Below are 19,215 nucleotides of genomic sequence, written 5' to 3'. Positions count from 1 at the left end.
CTCACACTGAGGTAAAATGAAACACCAGTCCCATCCTCTGTGAAAACACTTGGCTAACAAAACAACAGCATTCTTACCTTTAATGTTCTACTTGTTTACAAAATGTGCAGTATCAAGAGACTGATCAGAATCAAATGAAGTTACCAACATGAGGTATAGTGTTTTAATTAACCCTTACAAAAAGAAGACGAAATCAACATAATTATCAAAGTAATTATCTTCTCTACAAAATGAGAGAATGAGTCAATTTTTCTCTAGAAATGTGATTGTTCTAGCCAACAAAAAGGTGTACAAAGAAAGCAAGGTTTTATACATATATTCAAAAGAGTGGTTAATAGTGTTAACAGAGCTCCTATTAGGAGAGTATACATCATTTATGCTGCAGGCAGGGTTATGCTAATCGCCATTTCATATCCTCTGTCACCTCCACACACCATAATAATTCACTACTGCATCAAGACTTAATACATAAGTGAAACAACCTGATAGAAGTGAAATATCAGTTGGGGGGGGAAGCATTAAACTATGTCTACCTAAGATTTTACATTAGATTTTGGCAACTGCAACATCATGAAATTAAATTCCTTCATGGTGGATGTGATGGTGTCTTTACTTGATTAACTCCCAAGCACAAACTAACTAATTTTCAATTGTTTTAAATTGTCCATGACAAAAAATGGTGCATTGGTATAGAGAATATACCATCTCTATGTTTACACTTTATGTGCAGTGACAATAGAGTCTGAAAGAACAGCACCTATGTTCAGTGCAGTGTTTTGGAAATGAAAATGATAGTTGTGAGACAACTTCACAACTTCATTAAATCTTTGCTCATTTAACTCATTTAAAAGTTTTTTTTTTTTTTGTCATTGTACATTTTCACTGTGATTTTCTAACATTGCCTTGATTCAGTGATTTCCATCCAAACACAAAGCTTATCCAAACAGAAGTTGCACATTATGAGTGAATTAGTACTTTTTTTCTGAGCATGGCTCATCGTGGCTGACTTGGACTGAGAGAGGTATGTTGAAGATATCAAACTGGAATGCTAGAATGTTTCTGCCAGTACTCAGGACATACATGCCTTTTAAGGATACCTACTTAGAGTAGGCGCTAAGTAGAGAACAGTAACAGTGAATATCGCGTGTAAAATTAAAAAAAAAAAAAAAAGTCGGTGCTTTGCTTTAACTTTTATAAAAGGCAAATCTTAAAGCACGAGTCAGGAAGCTGTGGCTGCATTGTTCACTAAACCTTTAAATTGTATATCATAGCAGGTATGCTACTTTACTAGCAAAAGGAAACCTGCTTTGAAATCACTGTTTGGAAAATGGTCACATGTAAAACATGCTTACCAGTTTAGACTTATGTGCACAATAGTGCAGCAGCAATTTTTTTTACCATGTGAGCATTTGGTTGATTTGCCTTCTATGGACCACTTAAGTGGGTTAGACAAACCTTAAACTGAGTGCCAGACATTTTTATGGTGGCATTTTGAAGATGTGTAATAATAATTTCTGTAACTGGCAGTGAATCATCCAGATGTAACGAATATCACTTTCTTTCTTAATGAATTTCCAATCAATGTTTCACACAGGTTTTCCACACATTCATTTCTGTCTGTAAATGACTGCTATTGTATGTGAAAAATAAATAAATAAATGGCAGTCATACTTTGATGTTGGGTAGATAAAGGTCAAGGAAAAAAATTTTGTTGAGAAATTTTGGCAAGGAAAGCATTTTTAGCGGGAACACTGAACACACTGAGCTTTTTTCATTAATGTCAACAAACAACAATTTCCATTTCTGCTGCTGAAGTATTTGAGCTCCTTTATCACTGCTGGAAAAACAACCTGAGAGAAGATGAGACATCATAAACAGGGCTTGACTCAATGCTAAGATTATATTTTGAGATAGATGACATTATTATTACTGCTCACAAGCTCTGCGGACCTGCTATTGTTTTAGAGTTGAATCTACAGAAAAGAAAAAAAAGAAAAGAAAGAAAAGTCCCCCCAGAACAGTATTATCATTTTAAAAACTCTCTTTTTGAAGTGAAGCACCTGATAAAGCCTTTTGAAAATGTAAGTTGTAAAAGGTATGCAAAGACTTGAGCCATCTGTAGCTATGAATTACTTTGTCTAATGAGTAATGAGTGTCGCACGTCCTTGTCATCATGCACTAAGTATCCAGGCCAGAACTCTTATCATACATTAGTGACCTGAAGCAGGCAAGAACAAAAATAATTTGATAGCCTGCTTCAAGTATTTTCACAATTTTACCTTATATTTAGGGCAACTTGAATTCAAAAAAGTCATATTCCAACATTTTGTTTATCATTAGAACCCAATAAAAACCCTAACATTGGATTGAATGACCGGATTACAGAAACTGGTAGAACGTTCTTATATTTGGTTCTACTTTGACTGGAAGTATAGTTCTGAAACCACATGCCACTGGGTGGACGAGTTTCAGATGCATCACATCAAAGCCATAGGGTTATGTATTTTTTTGCAGTAGCGCAATGTTGCAGGAAAGGGTAACTTTACACTGACAGACACAATCTATTAGAAATCTGAGAGGAAGCTGCAATGCACTAAAGAGACATAATTTCCAGTTTGACATAACACATACAGTCACTGCAGGACGATTATTCCTTCAAATATTAAATGCTGTAAAATCAGACAAGTTAAGAATAAGATCTCAAAAGGTGCTAGTTACATAAAACTACTTAAATCACACTGGAAACCGTCCTGAAAATAAATGAGGTAGTGCTGTTGATAAGAAGTAGGGATGCACCAGTCTCTACCCTCCTTGAACTGATGCTGAATCACTGCTTGTAATATGAACGTTTTAATTTTGAAAATGACTGATTGAATATATAAGGAACAATTTCAAAGATAAAAAAAAAACAACATTAAAAAATGGATCACATATAGTGCTGAACAAATTTATTAGATGACCTGTCATAAAAACAAGAAAACAGAAATATTTTAGAAGTCTGTTAAATACACATTGAAAACTAAATATATAATTTTTGTATTTTTATACCCAAATGTCGACCAGCTCACTGAACATCTCTGAGAAATCAGAAATTTATAAAGCATATTGTAACATCCAGCCCCTAAAACTACTTTTTTGTGTTCATGAAGGCTAGATAGCTGTAATTTGGCTTTACTATTCTTCAGCTTTTTTTTTGTATAATAGTAAATTTGAAAATTCATTGCTAAAAACTATATTTATAATTTAACATAAGAAATATGATTTCAATTAGAGACTGTACATACTGACCGTTACAGAAAAAAAAAAGATTTGGGTAGGTATCAGTACTGTTAGTCAGGTTCAGCAATGGCATAAACTACACTTTTGGCTGACTAATAAATTTGTTAAGCACTGTATATTTTTTCCTTCCTTTCTAGCTGATCTTGTTGAAGTCTGTCAAAATCAATGCAAAGAGTTGTGGACATTTCGAGTCAGGCAGAATCAAGTCAAATACACTATATACTTTGGATTGTGGCAAGTATTTCATATTAAAAATACGTTTACAGAGGGGAAAAAAGTATCTTGACACAATGGCACAGTATCTTGACAATAGTAGGGACAATGGTGCATCCCCATTTAGGAGCTAAAGAAAGGAGAGTGGTCTACAGATGTACAGTTGTAACACCTCCTCTAGTACTCCCATCAACACAAACCAATACCAAAATAAACATCTAAATACTATAATTCCATAAATGACATATAAAAACCAAAAGAAAACATGTTTTACTTTTCAATTGTCCCTGGATTACAAAACCACACCACAGGGATATATGGCATTTTGGAAAAGAATACTTCACGTTCCACATCTGTATACTTCATATGTTTCCAATTGACATTTTTTGTACTTGGACTCATTGTAATATTTAGAAATATACAGAGGTTATAAATGCACCTAGAATAATTAGGCACCTGAGACCCCCACATTCCAGTCATGAAATGTATCTAAATGTGTGTTTACACATGACTGTTTGAATTTTACATGCAATATCAAGGAATTAGCGAGGTTTTTAGCTTTCTGTGTGTTTGTATGTGTGTGTGTGTGTGTGTGTGTGTGGCTGTGGACCCTGAGACAGCAGGTGGCTGGAGAGAGGCACAGGTGTTCTGCACTTGCAGAGTGTGAAGATACTCTTTAAGGCTTATTCCTAAGTGCCACACTGAAGTAGCATCCACACTACCAAACCCAGGGAGACCCTGTGCTTCCAATCCATTCATCAGTGATTATAACCTGTCCAAGCACTCACTCACGGAAAATTCCTGGCCTTTTCTCATTCCTGAGTGGAACAGAGCCATTTACGACACAGTGAGAAATGCCTTCTCCAATTCATGTCCGTCTGCTTGGTTAAATCTTTTTCCTTCCTATGGATAGGAAAGACCCAGAGGAAACTGTGGTTGCAATGATAGAGAATGCATACCCATATACAGTACTCTACCACTAAAAATATACCGTATATGTTTACTCTATATACACAAGTATGAAACAATGGATTCAAAGTACCTATAAAACTTTGCAAGGAAGAGAAAGAAAGCTAATAATGAGGTGCATAAAAATAATCCTTGGGGTTTTTTTTCCTGGGTACATAAAAGAAAATCCATATGGGGTTGATGCCCTGCATGCAGAGGCTATGGGCACAGATAACTGTGTGCTGCTGAGGTAGAGTGGACAAGTCCGGTGCTGACAAAGGGGGAAGGGGACAGGCCAGGAGAGATGGCTTTCCCTGCTGCAGATGGACAGTGTCTAGAGTCCCCATTTTCCAGACGCTCTGACCTCAGCACAATCTTAGGAGAATGGAAACCATTGGTTAGACCCATTTCCTGATGTGGTGCTGTGTCTGCAGTCAGCTGGTGTCCTGTATCTTCAATTTCCCCATTGTAAGTAGCCACCAGCTTTACTGAGGGAAGATTTGAGGAGCTTTGGGATAGTGACAGTTTTTCTAGATGTTCCTCTTCTTCTTGCGAACTCGGCTGGCTCAAAGAGGAATACTTTTCCTCTGACAATGAGGGTCCCAAGGTGGTGTTAGAAACCGTGTTTTGATAGCCCTCCTCTTCTTTCTCCCTCCCTGTGTCCAAAAGCTCAGAATGAACAATGACTTCTGCCTCAACCTGGTTACTGCACATGGATGTACTCAAATTATCTTCTTCCTGCAATGAAACAGTGTCACTGTTACATGAGATTTTCTTTTTATTAGTTTATCACCCCGAACAAATGAATTCTCTGACAGTTCCTCATTTGTTCATTTACCCACAATGCCTGTGCTAATGTAGGATGTTACTTTTCTTAGCATACCCAGCTAACTAGCTTCATCAGCTAAAAACAAAGTACTTAACTAACTACATTTAATAAACAAATTATTAATGTTGGAATTAACTAGCGCTGAGATTAAATGCAAAAAATATGCTTTTTTTTCCCCCTTTTTTTTATAGCTCAAAGAGGTGAATATGCTGCCCTTTAACTGGTGATGTGCAACTTGGGACATAGTCTTTGAAAACAATATTTTACTTTATAAAAACAATATTATCTACTGTTTAAAGCCATCCAATGCACATTAAAGTCCTCATTTAGAGACTGGATGCATTAAAAAGTCAATTGTCGCAGCTAAATTTAGCTTAATTAGCCTGATGTTTATGATAGCATCTGGCAGTGAAAATAATGATTTCAGGTGGTAAAATCAATCACCAGTCACAAATTTTGTTAACCTCATTCTGAAATGTATTATTCATTGATTTAAAAGTTTAATAGGGTGTAAGCATGAAAGATTTAGCAACATGTGACGTGCGGCTGGGTTTACTAAACTGTAAATTAGAAATACAGTTGGAGAAAGTCTTTGAGAGAACAGTTGTTGCCTAATATAGACAATGTAAGTCATATTTTGTTCAATAAATTACCATGCCATTATCAGTGATTAGCATGTTGAGAGCTCCATTCACGAGTGTTGGAGAATCTTCTATTAGGGTGTCTTTGTATCTTGTGATTCTGTTGGCCCAGTTATGGCTTACAGAGCCGTTCCAGGCAGCCTATAAAATGAACAACATAGTTGAAACACCAGAATCAGTATTTTCCCTCAACAAAATGTGAGAGTTATAAAGAAAAAAAAAGAAAAAAGGGGAAAGTTTCTATATATACAACACATAGAGAGAAAATATCCAATGCCCATCTAAAAATAAACTTTCCCCTTGAAGATGTAGACCTTGGGTTCAGGTGCAGGGGCATCACCTTCCCCATTCAATGGATTATCACTTGCCATCAGACTCTGCTCTTCTGGGGCCTCTGCTGGCGGTTGACCAGACTCTTGGCTACCTGCCGGCATCAATGTCTCCAACTCATAGCTGTTGCTGCACTCTGGTATGTTGGAGGGAATGGGGCAGCCTCCTCTCTTATACTGAGGTATCACAGCTGTAGAGTCCAGAGCCCCAGATAGCTCCCTATTTAGAGCAAACATTAACACACAGATACATTCTATTTTACGTGTCCTTTTGTTCATAAGCAGTAAAACAAGTAAGCCACTGTATGAGTGCTAAAACTCTAGAGTAATCATACCTGGATTTGCTGTTACGAAAGCTGAAACACATGCAAAGGAGGATGCATATCAGTCCTAGGCACACACCCACTATAATGCCTGTCACTGCATGGATGTCCAGCTCTGTTAAAAATTGAGATAACATGGAAAAAGAAAAAAATCTATTAGTATAAACAACAGGGCTTTTTTGCCCTTCCAGATATACTGACTATAACTTTTGATATTTGATCTGCTACCTGAGATTCATGAATTGTACAAAAAAGCCAGTCTTAAAAATACTATTATTTGTAAAACTTGTGCAGGTCTGTTATATAAGGCCTGCTAAAATGCACTGATTTCTTCAGGTAAGTCAAGCTTATAGCACCAAAGCGATGGGCAACATTTAAGAGCAGACCTTCATTAAAATGAATTTATGCTGGGTGTTTTTGGCAGTTTAGATTAGAAGAGGAGAGGAAACAGATGGCAGGAGTTCTCTTTCCCAGCCGACTAGCTACCTGAGTCCCACTTCCACTGCTATCTGCAAACACTATTAAAGCCCATATGAACATAAAAAACCCTGTTACTCTACCTTTTTTATTAGGACAATTGCCTGAAAAGAAAAAACAAAACAAAAAAGCATTTTGTTGCTTCTAGCACTGATAAAAATATTCCAGATAGCATGTCCTCAGCATAACTCCTAACTCTTGCTTTAATCCTTAATAGTTCTTGGGGAAGTTAATGGCTCTGTGTTTAAAGAAAAGCAGGGCATTTAATAATTACGAAAGCTAAAACGCTGACTGATGGAATTAAAAAGTATGTAGTGAGACTGCACGCCTAATCACAAATTGACATGAGAGTAAAGAAAGTACATTCATAGCAAATTCTGTTATGTACACAAAGCAGTAATTGAAAATTAACCCTGGGGTCACTGATGAAGCCACCCTTTGATATCTGACATTTTAATATATTTAAGATGCAGACTAGGAGAAGAGAAATAACAAGCTTATGGAAAGCTAGTCTTTCTCTGCCAGCTGAGACAAATTACTTACTTTAATTAGAAGGACTATGTGCATATACAGGAAGTGTGAGACTATCATTAAGAGTGTATGTGTGCTTGTAACACAGCGAGAAAGATTAGAAAACAAAACAGAGGAAACCGGTATGCGACAATGAAAAACACCCACAGAAATGCCCAGAACTTCTGCTTTCCCACAGGACTATATAAAACGACATTAAATCTTTTACAGTAACAGTGCAATGAAAATAATGCATTTTCATGGTTTGCAAAACTGCAGTTTTATATAACCCATATAACCTCTGCTTGACACATACCTTGATGGCTTGTGTGAACTTCCTTTATAGGTGAGTAAGGCCCTGGCCCCACCTCAGTAGATGCCCCCACCTTAAAAAAATATCGAGTGCCACTGGCCAATCCCTGGACCTCTACACTGGTAATACTCCCTGTGAGAGAGAAAACAAATCTTAAAATAGGCAAAATAATGTGTATCATAGAGAGAGCAAATATTATTGTAAATATAAAAATAAAATATACATTTAATGCTGTTAATGTGTCGTGAAAAGAAACACCCACCATCCTGGGAGACGTTCTTCCATAAATGCTCTGGCTCACTGAGGTTGCCACTGTACAAAATCCAGTAGCTGATGATGATACCATTAGGCTCCAGTGGAGGGTGCCAGCTCACCAGCACCGACGAGGAGTCCAGCGTAGTCAGCTGCAGCTCCTCGGGAGGTGTGGAAGGCCCTGAAGGGGAAGGGAGGGTCAGGTCAGTAATTAGAGCCCAGAAATGAGGCCTCACAGCTGGAGAATGTATATTGTCATTGTGGGGGATTTGATATTTGTGTGACAACCATCTGTGTCCTCATGTCCCTCCCACCTGGGTACAGGAGAGAGGGACGTGCAGGGCAATAGGAGAAAGGACAAGGGGCCCAGGTGATCACACACAGTAGTGGAGAGCATGATGGGGTTACTGGTGTCAATGTTATTATTAAAAGTGGCCCACTCAGCACTTATCACTCACATCTGGGAGAGAAGTTGTTGGCCAGAGTGAGAGCTACTACTACACTTGGGTGTTTTATTAGAGCTGGTTGTCAGTCATTATCACCGCCTGCTTATTTCTATGTTTGCAAACCACTAGCCAGCCAACATGCTGATTTTTACATGAATGAGCACACACTCACTTGCATCCACAAACGCACACCTTCATACCCATAAGCTGCACCATCTGAGGATGAACTGCATACAATTACCTTGCTAGCTGGAGAAGAACATTGACACAATTTAATAAAACTGGCATAATAATCATAAGTTAATCCAACAAAAAGTTCAACTTTTATAAAGGGGTGTGTTGTTACAGTCATATGAAAAAAGTGCACTATTTTTCAGTTCTGTGGTTTTGTTTATCAGGACACAGAAAAAAAAAACATCTGGTCCTTAGCAGGTTCTAAAATTATTTAAACATGACCTGAAAGATGAACGACAACACGTAACATAATACACCAAGGCAATATCATCATTATGCTATAATGATCGGAGCATATATGTTTGTATGTTCCCCATCTCCTCCAAGATAGGTGGATCAGTCTTGATGAAACTTTGCATAAGCCTTCCCTAGGACATGTTATATACAAATATTTTAAACAAATACTGCAATTGTACATATTTGTACATTTGAAGGCTCAATAAAACACTAAATGGAATGTAATAATATATAATAGTATGGCACAATATAAACATATCGGCATCAAACAATAATGATCGTAGGGTATGTATGTTTGTTTGTATAGGTTTGCTAGCAGAAGCAGTGTGTGAGGTGCACCCTTGCTGCTAATCAAGTGTGTTTGATTAGCAGCACCTGGTTGCTACTGATGATCAGTCAGCAAGTGTAAGTATAAAAGCAGGGGTTTTAGTAGTTTCCTACTAAGATAGTGCCTTTTGGAATATGTTTAAATCAAAAGGTTAAATCTTGCACATTTTCATTATGTTATTTTCTTTAGATGCAATTTTTAAATTATTATTATTTAGAGGTAATTCTGAATATTTGTTGACTTTTGCTGCTGTAGCAAACAGTAAATAATGTCCAAAAAGGGTAAAAGAAAAATATGAACAGATTTCTGTTTATGCACAGCAAATAATGCACACCATTATATCTATAGAACACCAAACTGAGCATATCTTCACAAAACCTTTGTCAAATGTTAAGCCGTCTGCCAGCTAAAACTTGGCTGAAAAGGGACATCACAGGTCAATCTGCAAATCTACAACAGGATTGCAAAAACATAAGGTGCAGCAAGTTTCTGTTAAAGTCATGACCTCAATCGGATTGAAATGCTGTGGCAAGACCTTAAGCCGTGCATAAATATATTCTCACAAACCTTAAAGAACTGAAGCAACAGTGTAAAGAAGAGTGGGCCAAAATTCCTCCGCAACAATGTGAGAGACAGATTAGTTTAAACAGAAAATAATTACTTCAAGTTACTTGAATTTATTGTTGCTAAAGGTGGTTTTAAACGTTACTGAACCATGGAGTGTACTTAGTTTATCATACACTGCTTCTGCATTTTGGCTGACATCATGTAGTATGTCATGTGTTGTTCATCTGAGGTTGTGTTTAAATCATTTTAAAGGGCTAGATTTTTGTTTTAAATTCTGCTCTCATGTGTAAAACCTTAGAAATGAATGAGAGTGAACTTCGTCTGCCACCTGTTAAAGGGTAGGAAGGAGATTTTATAACTCTATTATGAGATGAAATTATTACGGAGGGCTTAAAATATACACAATTCCTTTTTTTATTTGCCCACTTAAAAGAAAGAAAGAAATATTGTAGTTTCCTTGTCATGTACTCTCTATTTTTCTGCAGGAAACAGGGTCCCACATATCGATATGCATTTAAAAGCACATTTTCTTTTTTGGCTCAGAGTAGTTCTTCATGAGATGTTAAGGTTAAGTGACTTACTCAAGTGGACCGCAAACAATATGAAAGAAAGGATTTTTCATTTCTCTGCTTCACATACATGAAAGAAGACCTGATGGCTGGAGGATTCACTTGAAGTGCATATTTAATATGAGTTCTTGAACCAAATATGTGTCAAGAACCATCTACAGTAGATTTAGTGCTTGTTTTTTTTTTCATCAACAGCATACAGAAAACCAACTCTGAAATATCCAGGTTGAAGCTGAAAACTTACGGTCAGTGAGAGTGGACTCTTCCACAGTGCCGCTAAAGGGTCCTACCACATTTGCTCCATTAGACTGCACTGCCAGCTCATAGCGAGTGAAGGGTTTCAGTGCCCCAAGCAAAATCTCTTGTGCAGAGCTGGAATATACAAAGATGAGAGTCCTGAATGGGTAGTAGTATAGGTTATGTCAAAATCACATGGAAAAACACACATGTGCTGTCTTAAATGACAGTGGTCTTCTGCTACAACAGCAGAAGACCACACCAGGTGTCACTCCTGCCTAAGAAGAGGAAACTGAGGATATAATTTGCACAGTCTCACCAAAATTGGACAATAGAAGATTGGACATCTATTGTCTGGTGTGATGAGTTTTTATTTCTGCTGCAACAGAAGATGGTAGGGTCAAAATCTGAAGTAAACAAAAAGATAGTTTGACAATGTCGATAGTTCAGCCTGGCGGAGGCGTAATGGCTTCAATCTCATAGTCTACCCGAGTATTGTTGCAGATACTGTTTGTCAATTATTGACCTCAGTGTGCTCATCTTTCGATGGCTACTTCCAGCAGGATAACGTGCCATGCCACAAAGCTCAAATCATTCTGGTCCTGAACATAAGCTCGCTGTACTCAAATGGCCTTCATAGTTACCAACAGACAACCTTTGATATGTGATAGAATGAGAGAGTCTCATCTCACATGTGCACCTGACAAATCTTCAGCAACGATGTGCTGCTATCATGTCAATATAGACGAAAACTTGTAGAAATACGTCTAAGAACTTTTAGAATTAAATGTCATATTATTTTTAATATGACATTTAATTATATACTCTGAAGACTGATAATGAAAATGTCTGCTAGTGAATAGAAAACAGTTTCTTTTAAGAAATGAATCCAAGCTGCTCTTAGAAAAGAAAGCAAGCAAACAGGTGTTTTTAAAGCGTTTTTCAATTGGAGAGGGTTAATCAGTTCAAATACCAAGAGTGTACAAAAAAACACAGGAATCTGTAATTCTTAGGGCCAATTTCATTCTAACAATATTACATCTCTTGAGGTTATACGTTATTTCTAAAGATGTTTATCTGAGTATTAGAGTTCTTATTAAAGTCCTTTTTATAGTTACTAAGACCACTTTTAAATAGGCTTAGTCAAAGTGACTTTATCAGGATTTGCGCCATTCAGGTGCAATATCGCTTACATATTGCAAACATCATTGAATTTCACATGTGTAGCCTGGTATTCTGACCTGGTGTAATAGGAAACCATGGATGCGTTGGTGGTTCCTGCTGGGCTGCAGCGCACTGTGTAGTCGATGATGTGTACATTGTTGAACCGCGGTTTCTCCCATCGCAGCCAGATGGAAGTAGAGCTGTTGGCTGTGGCTTGGATATTGCTCGGGGGCAATGGAGGTGGTGGCCCAGGTGTTGTTGGTGCTTTAACATGGAAGTGAGCTTTACTTTCTTTGATTCTTGGAAAGTGTAATTTTTGTTTTCTTTTTCATCACACCATAGAGGTGATGAAGGTCAAGACATAAATGTGTTGCATTCATTCATTTATTTGTGCATGTACAGATTCAAAAAGAAGGCTTACGTGCATGAGGCTTTTCTGTCTTTCCCTTCCACACTGCAGCTGCTCCATCTGTCTGTTTATTGAATGCCCATAGCCTCACCTCAAACTGTCGGTCAGGGCCTGATACCAATATACAGGAACAGAAGGAGACACAATGATATTCCTATTATGCACAACTAGAGATCTCTAAGGATGGTGCATGCTAACAACAATGGGCATTTGTGGTGGTACCTGTAGCCAAATGCTCTAACGTGAATGATATTTTTCAAAGAAATGTTGAATTTGTTTTTTGTTTTTTACTTTTCATTTTACTTTTCTGCCAAGGACAGGGGTAAATAAAAAACCCAGCAGTCATCTGCCTTGAATCAAACATTCCAAAAACGTACCCAGCCCAGTGAGGAGATGATATCTAGCCTTCTTACGGAGCCTGATGGTGTGTGTCTGTGTTGTCCTTTCCCCATTGGCCGTCTCTTCAGCCTCGACTTCTCGACAGGACAGCTTGTAACCAGAGACCAACGTGTGATTTGGTGAGGGCTGCCATGTGACATTAAGTGTGTTCACACTGGCTCTAACTTTCAGCTCATTAGGAGCAAAGATCACTTGAAAAAACAAAAAATGGAAAAAAATGAATTAATTCCCGATACATGTATTATTTAAATGAACCATCAGACTTTCATGACAGCTATAATTTCATAAGATGCTTATAGTGCTGCTACCTGATATCCCATGAGTACAGTAGGCAGTTCATCTATTCTGTGTTTTATAGTATAGTGTGAAGTTATGTGAGTTCCAAAACTAGGAGAAAGGAGAGTGAAGGGTGTGCCCATGCATGGATCTAATTACTTAGAGTTGTTAATGTTGTGAGACATGTTACAGAGGGATTTTTCAGTCCAATATTATTTTTCAGGCATCTAATATTATCTATCTGGGACTGTTGTTGATGGCTTATTGGTGCGGCTCTCCAACACAGTCCCAGTTTCTTATTTAGCTCCATTGGAAAATTAATTTCCCATCATTGATCTGGATTATTTAGGTGTGATTTACTTGATTTTGGAGCTATTGTCTGTATTGAGATGTCTGTCCTCTCTCTATTATGATGGAATTAAATGGCTCAGCTTGAAAAATTCAGCAGCCTCGGCTCTTTCATGAAATGATGACCAAACTAAAAAAAAAACTAAAAAAACCCAAAAAACATCCTTGTTGTGAGCAATTTTGTGCAAGAATTGTTTTGTGGTGAACTAAACCTGCCAATGATGTCAGAATGTGCAGAATTAAGCTTGTATCTATCTGTGATGAGAGGCTTGTGACAGTATGACAGGATATAAATATTTAATGGCATCGTCCTTTGCAAAGCTTCAGTGTTAGCTAACACATTGGTAGGTGAGCTAGCACACTAGATATAACTTATATTGTATTTGAAGATGGTGTTAAAAGTAGTTAATATGAAGATATCCTGGCAGTTTGCCCTGAAAATCAACCCATCATTTTGTACTGATAGTGAGCCAGTTCAAATTGCACCAGAACAATCTGGATAAAGAGTTCTACTGGTAAGAGAAGAAATTCAAGATGAACTGTGCCTTCAAGAAGAAAGATGCAGTTTATTGCCTTACTTTAGGGAAGTTTATTTCAGTTTATTTTAATCATGTAGAAAATATTTAACATTTCACTTTAAACTATGTTTGTTAAGCAAACTATTATCTAATGTCTTTCTTACCCATGCTGTCATCGCTATCAATGGGAGGTGTCTTGTGCTGAACCCACTCGGAAGGAACCCCAAAGCCAATGGCAGTTCCAGCAGCTATTCTCAGTAGGTAAGTCTGGCTGGGTTGCAGCCCTCTCAGTGTAAAATGTGTCTCATTCCCCCCCACCTCCATGGAAAACACAGAGTCCGCTGTGGGAACACATACCAATGATGTGAGCCATGAATAGAGCACGACTATTATAGGAATTTTAAGACTGATAAAGATATTTGATGATTAAAAAATATTCTTCTATGAGCAGACTGTTAGACATATGAAAATGTATAAGTTCCCTTTATGTTCTGTGGGATGTGGGCTCTATTTTTCATAAATATGATTAACATTACTCCTATTAAGTTGTTTTGATAATTATTTGAACTATTCTGCATTTAATAACTTACACACTAAAATAATTTACATTAATAACATGCTTTGTTTACAAAGAATAAGAGGTGCGTCAAAGGTTTTCGCATTTTGTTTTGGCAACTTACACTGTCATTCAAGAACTGAGTAAATGCAACCTAAAGAAACTTTAATGTATAAATCAATGGAAAATGAAAAGTATTGAGAAACAAAAAGGTATTATATTAAAAGTCATTAAAGTGGCAAACAAGAAAGCAACAGAAATGTAAGAACATTAACCAAAGTGCTATTGGGCAACAGGTGCGACGAGTCAGCTGCTAGTATTTCTTGTTTTCTCTGTGCAGCTTATGTTAGGACACTTACGCTGATCTAAAATGCTGTACTCAATGCGGTAGTGGGTAACAACTCCACGACTCTGCTCTGAGGACAACGGATGCCACTTCACCTTGACGTCTGTGCGGGAAGTGCTAGCTATATACAGCTGAGGAGGGGCACTTGGCACTTCAAGAAGGAAAAAAAGAATCAAGTGAGATTTCTGACACATATAAGAAACCTATGCTATAGATGTGCATGGTTACTGGACAGAAGAAAAACACAAGTTGTCCAATTCATATTTTGTCAAACTTTAAGCATCACAAGATTTTTTTTAATGTTTAAATGTGTACTGCATTTATGTGGCAATGGTATGGAAATTTGAATTGCACTTTGAATAACAGATGAAAGGAAAATGCTCAATTGAGTTTACATACTACGTCTTTTTCAGTGATACCACTAATAGTAATGACTCATGAGCGTTTAAATGTCCTGAGTAGTTGCAAGGTTGACAAGCTTATAATATATCTTCTTTGAGTGACTGAAGCAACTCAGGCTGTTCTTACTTTACCTTTGCAGCTCTATTTTATCTGTATATCAGTGTGATTACTCACCATCCTCCAGCATCTCTACAGTGATAGGCAGAGACGGGCTGCTAGCACCCATGGGAGAGTAAGCCACCACAAATAATGTGTAGGTAGTATGGGGCAGAAGCTCTCTGAAGAGATATTCAGTGGTGTCATTGTTCATTGCAAATTCATATTCCCCGTTATCAGAGCCTGAAAGATGAAAACGTTCAAATCAAATGTAAGCATGCTTGCCATGTGGCCTCACATACACAGATTTGTGACACAGAGACAGACCTGCAGTGCTGTGGCAGTGCACCGAGTAGCCAATGATTTGATCTGAGTTGTACTCAGGTTTCTCCCAGCTGAGCAGGGCAGTTGTGCTGGAGTATGGTGTAGCAGAAAGGTGGCGAGGAGGGCTGGGCAGACCTTCCCTCACAATGACCGTCAGCCTGGCAGTCGCACAGGCTGTGCCAAGCCAGTTCTCTGCTATGCATTGGTAGTAGCCTGCATCTTCCAGAGCCAGCTGGTTAATTAGCAGGACTCCGGGGCTTTGGGTCTTTACTCGTCTGAATGACTTTATAGGCTGGCCATTCTTCAACCAGTGCAACACTGGAGGAGGTTCTCCAGAGCTGTTACACAAAAACCTGGCTGTGTTTCCCCGGGAGAGGGACACTGTCTCTGGGCCCTGAAGAATCACTGGGGGGGCTGGAGAATTAGAAGAAAAAGTCTGAGGTCATTCCATGTCAGTTCATGAAGTGACTACCATCTGAACACCTCAGCTTTGCCTGAAAAAATTGAAAGATACACTTCGTAACCCTTTTAATCCCACCGGCAACAATTGTTGCCGTTTTAACCCCCCTATTACAATTGCACATATTGTGTGTAGTGCATGTAAAGTGCATGTAAAATGCATGCACTTATTTTGCAAGGAAAATTTTGGGATTAAGTGGGTTAATAGGAACTATGGAACATTTCAGGTCCCTACTGTCAAGTATTTCAACAGATGTAGGTAGGCTTGTTTATAGGCATTTTTATAGCCTTGTTTCCTTAAGAAGCTTTCTCTAAAAATGCTCATTTGGATTTGGTACATGTTGTCATACTTGAGGAAAAGCATACTTTAATGAAAATTCATAGAGCCAGAGTACCAGATCTTCACCATGAAAAAACTGGAGGGACCTAGCGCTTGTACTTTTTTCATGATAATGAGATTTTAATGTGGACCCTTAGAAAAAGAAGAGAAAACATCTAATAAAACATTTTTGAGAAAACTAATAACAGTAGGTGCATGGGATTTGCAAGAAGTGCATCTTTCAGTTTTATTATAGACATGTTTTTTAAAGTAACATGAAGCTATCACAACTCTAAGTTTTAGCCTACACTTCCCAATATGCAATGCAGCAGTCTTTTTGCCTCCTTTACTTGCATTGTGAATGACATGTCTTACAAAACAATATACTGCTAATCCTACTACTACTACAACTACTATTAGTAATAATAATATTAATAATAACTACTTAATTATTGTCAAAAAATGAGAAGAAGCATGAACCAGAGAGTGAAGAACTTCCTGTACCAAAAATCAAACCGAATGTCAGTTTATAGATATTCACCAGCAAGTGAGAAGGCCAGACACATTTATGTTAAATGTTTCAAGCCAAAGTTAAAATTGCTAAGTAAAACACATTTTCAATTTAAAATCAAAATGAGCTTTGCTAGTTTTGGTTTTTAATAGTCCATCTTTAATATAATATATTAATTTATCTAATTTAACAGACACCAGCTAGGCATGCCCGTCTTTTTTAAAAGAGCTCTTTGACATTAACATTAGCAGTTAGACGAACAATTCCATAACGGAGAGTGTTATATTTATTGAAGATTTAAGAGACTGTAGGTTTATGTATGATTCCTTATTTTCTTTCTCCTCCTCCTGATTAATGAACAGAGGTCTATGTGAAAGCCAGTGCTCCTTCAGAAATGCCTTAAATTGAGAACCAACCTTTTGACATTGGTGTCTCCAAGAAAAAGCTTTAATCTTAACATATAGAGAACATAACACAACTCCTACCGGGTACTTGCAGCTCAGCAGCAGCAATGACAAACTCTCTGGTCCTGGGCTTGTTGGCTCGGCAGACATAAACACCAGCATGGTGACGCCTTGTGTCTCTAATCACCAGGTTTGTTGCAAGGACGACCACATCAGTAGACATGGGCTTTCCGTCTGATCAAAGAAGAAAGCAAGAGAGAACAAAGGAGATCGTGCTGATGGGAGAAAAAGGACACTGGCCTTGAGAAAAATTGAGCTCATTTCGCAGGCTTTCAGTTGCCTGAGAAACAGCACAAAAGACAGAGATGTTGCTTTGAGCATGGAGGGATTTGACCTGTAATCACAAAAACTGACCAACAGGTGGCTCTGTGACTTTTCAGTCTGGGATCACTGAGCTCTCTGCATTGGCACACTCCTAGGCTCTGTGTGAAATCATTCCCTATTCACTATATAGACCCTTATTTACTTTGTCCGCCATTTTGAGGAGGATTTATGGCCACCAACTAAAAAATACGAGGTGAAAAAGAAATGGTCAGTATTTAAGCTCCAACCGCCACGTTGCAAATGATAACCAGAATGACCAATGCATATATAGTCTTCTAAGAATTGATTCTAACAATGATTCTTTGCAAATTCAAATGTTGCTGAGTCACAGGATGTGAAAGGATTTTTTCCCCATTAACATTTCATGTGTGTGTATGGGTGGGTGTGGACAAATGGTGGAGGTGTGAATGAATTGATGTGACAAATCACCTTATGTAAAGCATGACTCAATGCAGGATAAAGCAGTTGAAAAGAGACAGCTAACTTTACACCTGCAGCTACTGCAAATCTGATCCTCACTTGCTGATGTTTGTTCTTTGCGTGTGTTTGGCAGATAAACGGCGAGTGAGGCACTGATAATGACAGACAGATGCAGTAGAGTACAAAAACAATAGGCTAAGAGGCACAGAGAGAAAAGTGTAAGATAATTTGCCAGTATTACCTTGTCTGCTCCAGGACACCAGTGGTTTCGGCTGGCCTTGAGCCATACACTCCATCACGGCAGGATGTCCAAGCACAACTGAAGCATTCTGAGGTGGTGCCACAATCACAACTCTGTTCAGGGCTTCGGTGGAGCCTATGTCAGCGAAAGAAATGTAAGCTTTGGCAGTCTGGACCAGTAAATATCACATTAGACAGTGGTGAACCCATTGATCCTGATCTCGTTCTTCAGGGTTGCTGCCAAGATTTACAGCTCTGTTAGCAATTCAAATACACACTTTTTAAACCAAGTAGCTGTCACAGCAGTTTTGCATCAGTCAGATTTGCATATATACAAATAAAATCATTATCAAGTATTTAGAAAAATTGTGTTCTGTATTTCATTTAAATCCTACCCTGCATTCAGGCTAAACTGCAGAGAGGTTTGAAGCTGTATTCAGAGAAATTCATACAGCTTGCATTGAAACGGCTTGATGCATTCTCAATCATCCAGGTAAGTAAATCTCCAAAGGTTGATTCTGTTCATCTGGATGTTTCTCCCACTGAAAATGCTACGTCCAGATGAACAGAATCAACCTTTAGAGGCTTGCATTGAAACATTTGAGTCCTCCAGACTCATTAAAATGGTGGATGTAGATATGACCAGAAAGTGTTTGACATTAAGCATTTGGTAGGATGGACACTGGAATGTTATTATTTACATGGAGCAATGTGAACCTTCACTAACAGATTTTGGACATACACCAGAAATCAAGCCTACACAGAACGCTTGACTGAGGGGAGAACATAAGTGATGCTTCTACAAACCAATTTCTGAAAAGGTTGGGCGCAAATCTCATAAACCCGCATTTAATTCCCAAAAGCACGTAAAAACATATTGAATGATAAAACAGAGGCGGTTTCTTACT

The 19,215-nt window shown here is 38.0% G+C and overlaps 1 protein-coding gene and 1 long non-coding RNA gene across 2 annotated transcripts in view; one reads left to right on the top strand and one right to left on the bottom strand.

Annotated features, from left to right (window-relative positions):
* Nucleotides 1-2,049: 2,049 nt before the first annotated feature.
* igdcc4 (immunoglobulin superfamily, DCC subclass, member 4) overlaps nt 2,050-19,215 on the bottom strand; it is a 57,540-nt gene continuing 40,374 nt past the window's right edge. Inside the window, exons 5-20 of the mRNA XM_040011535.1 lie at nt 18,309-18,443; nt 17,345-17,497; nt 15,574-15,984; nt 15,325-15,489; nt 14,762-14,899; nt 14,011-14,187; nt 12,683-12,895; nt 12,318-12,416; nt 11,974-12,160; nt 10,740-10,867; nt 8,125-8,295; nt 7,866-7,994; nt 6,575-6,677; nt 6,279-6,459; nt 5,923-6,051; nt 2,050-5,178 (exon numbers count right to left, since the gene is read on the bottom strand). Coding sequence (XP_039867469.1) covers nt 4,660-5,178; nt 5,923-6,051; nt 6,279-6,459; nt 6,575-6,677; nt 7,866-7,994; nt 8,125-8,295; nt 10,740-10,867; nt 11,974-12,160; nt 12,318-12,416; nt 12,683-12,895; nt 14,011-14,187; nt 14,762-14,899; nt 15,325-15,489; nt 15,574-15,984; nt 17,345-17,497; nt 18,309-18,443 — 3,038 coding nt within the window. The 3' untranslated portion in view covers nt 2,050-4,659. The remainder of the gene's footprint in view (nt 5,179-5,922; nt 6,052-6,278; nt 6,460-6,574; nt 6,678-7,865; nt 7,995-8,124; nt 8,296-10,739; nt 10,868-11,973; nt 12,161-12,317; nt 12,417-12,682; nt 12,896-14,010; nt 14,188-14,761; nt 14,900-15,324; nt 15,490-15,573; nt 15,985-17,344; nt 17,498-18,308; nt 18,444-19,215) is intronic.
* Nucleotides 10,691-18,310, top strand: LOC120721305. The gene is made up of 4 exons (XR_005693150.1): nt 10,691-10,740; nt 12,626-12,823; nt 14,038-14,107; nt 17,454-18,310. It is a non-coding gene; the product is annotated as an uncharacterized LOC120721305 (long non-coding RNA).

Source organism: Simochromis diagramma, unplaced genomic scaffold, assembly GCF_900408965.1.
Source record: "Simochromis diagramma unplaced genomic scaffold, fSimDia1.1 OVJJ01000603.1, whole genome shotgun sequence".
NCBI lineage: Eukaryota > Metazoa > Chordata > Actinopteri > Cichliformes > Cichlidae > Simochromis > Simochromis diagramma.
Note: the sequence above shows the minus strand (reverse complement) of the source record. Positions and strands in the feature narration are given on the sequence as shown.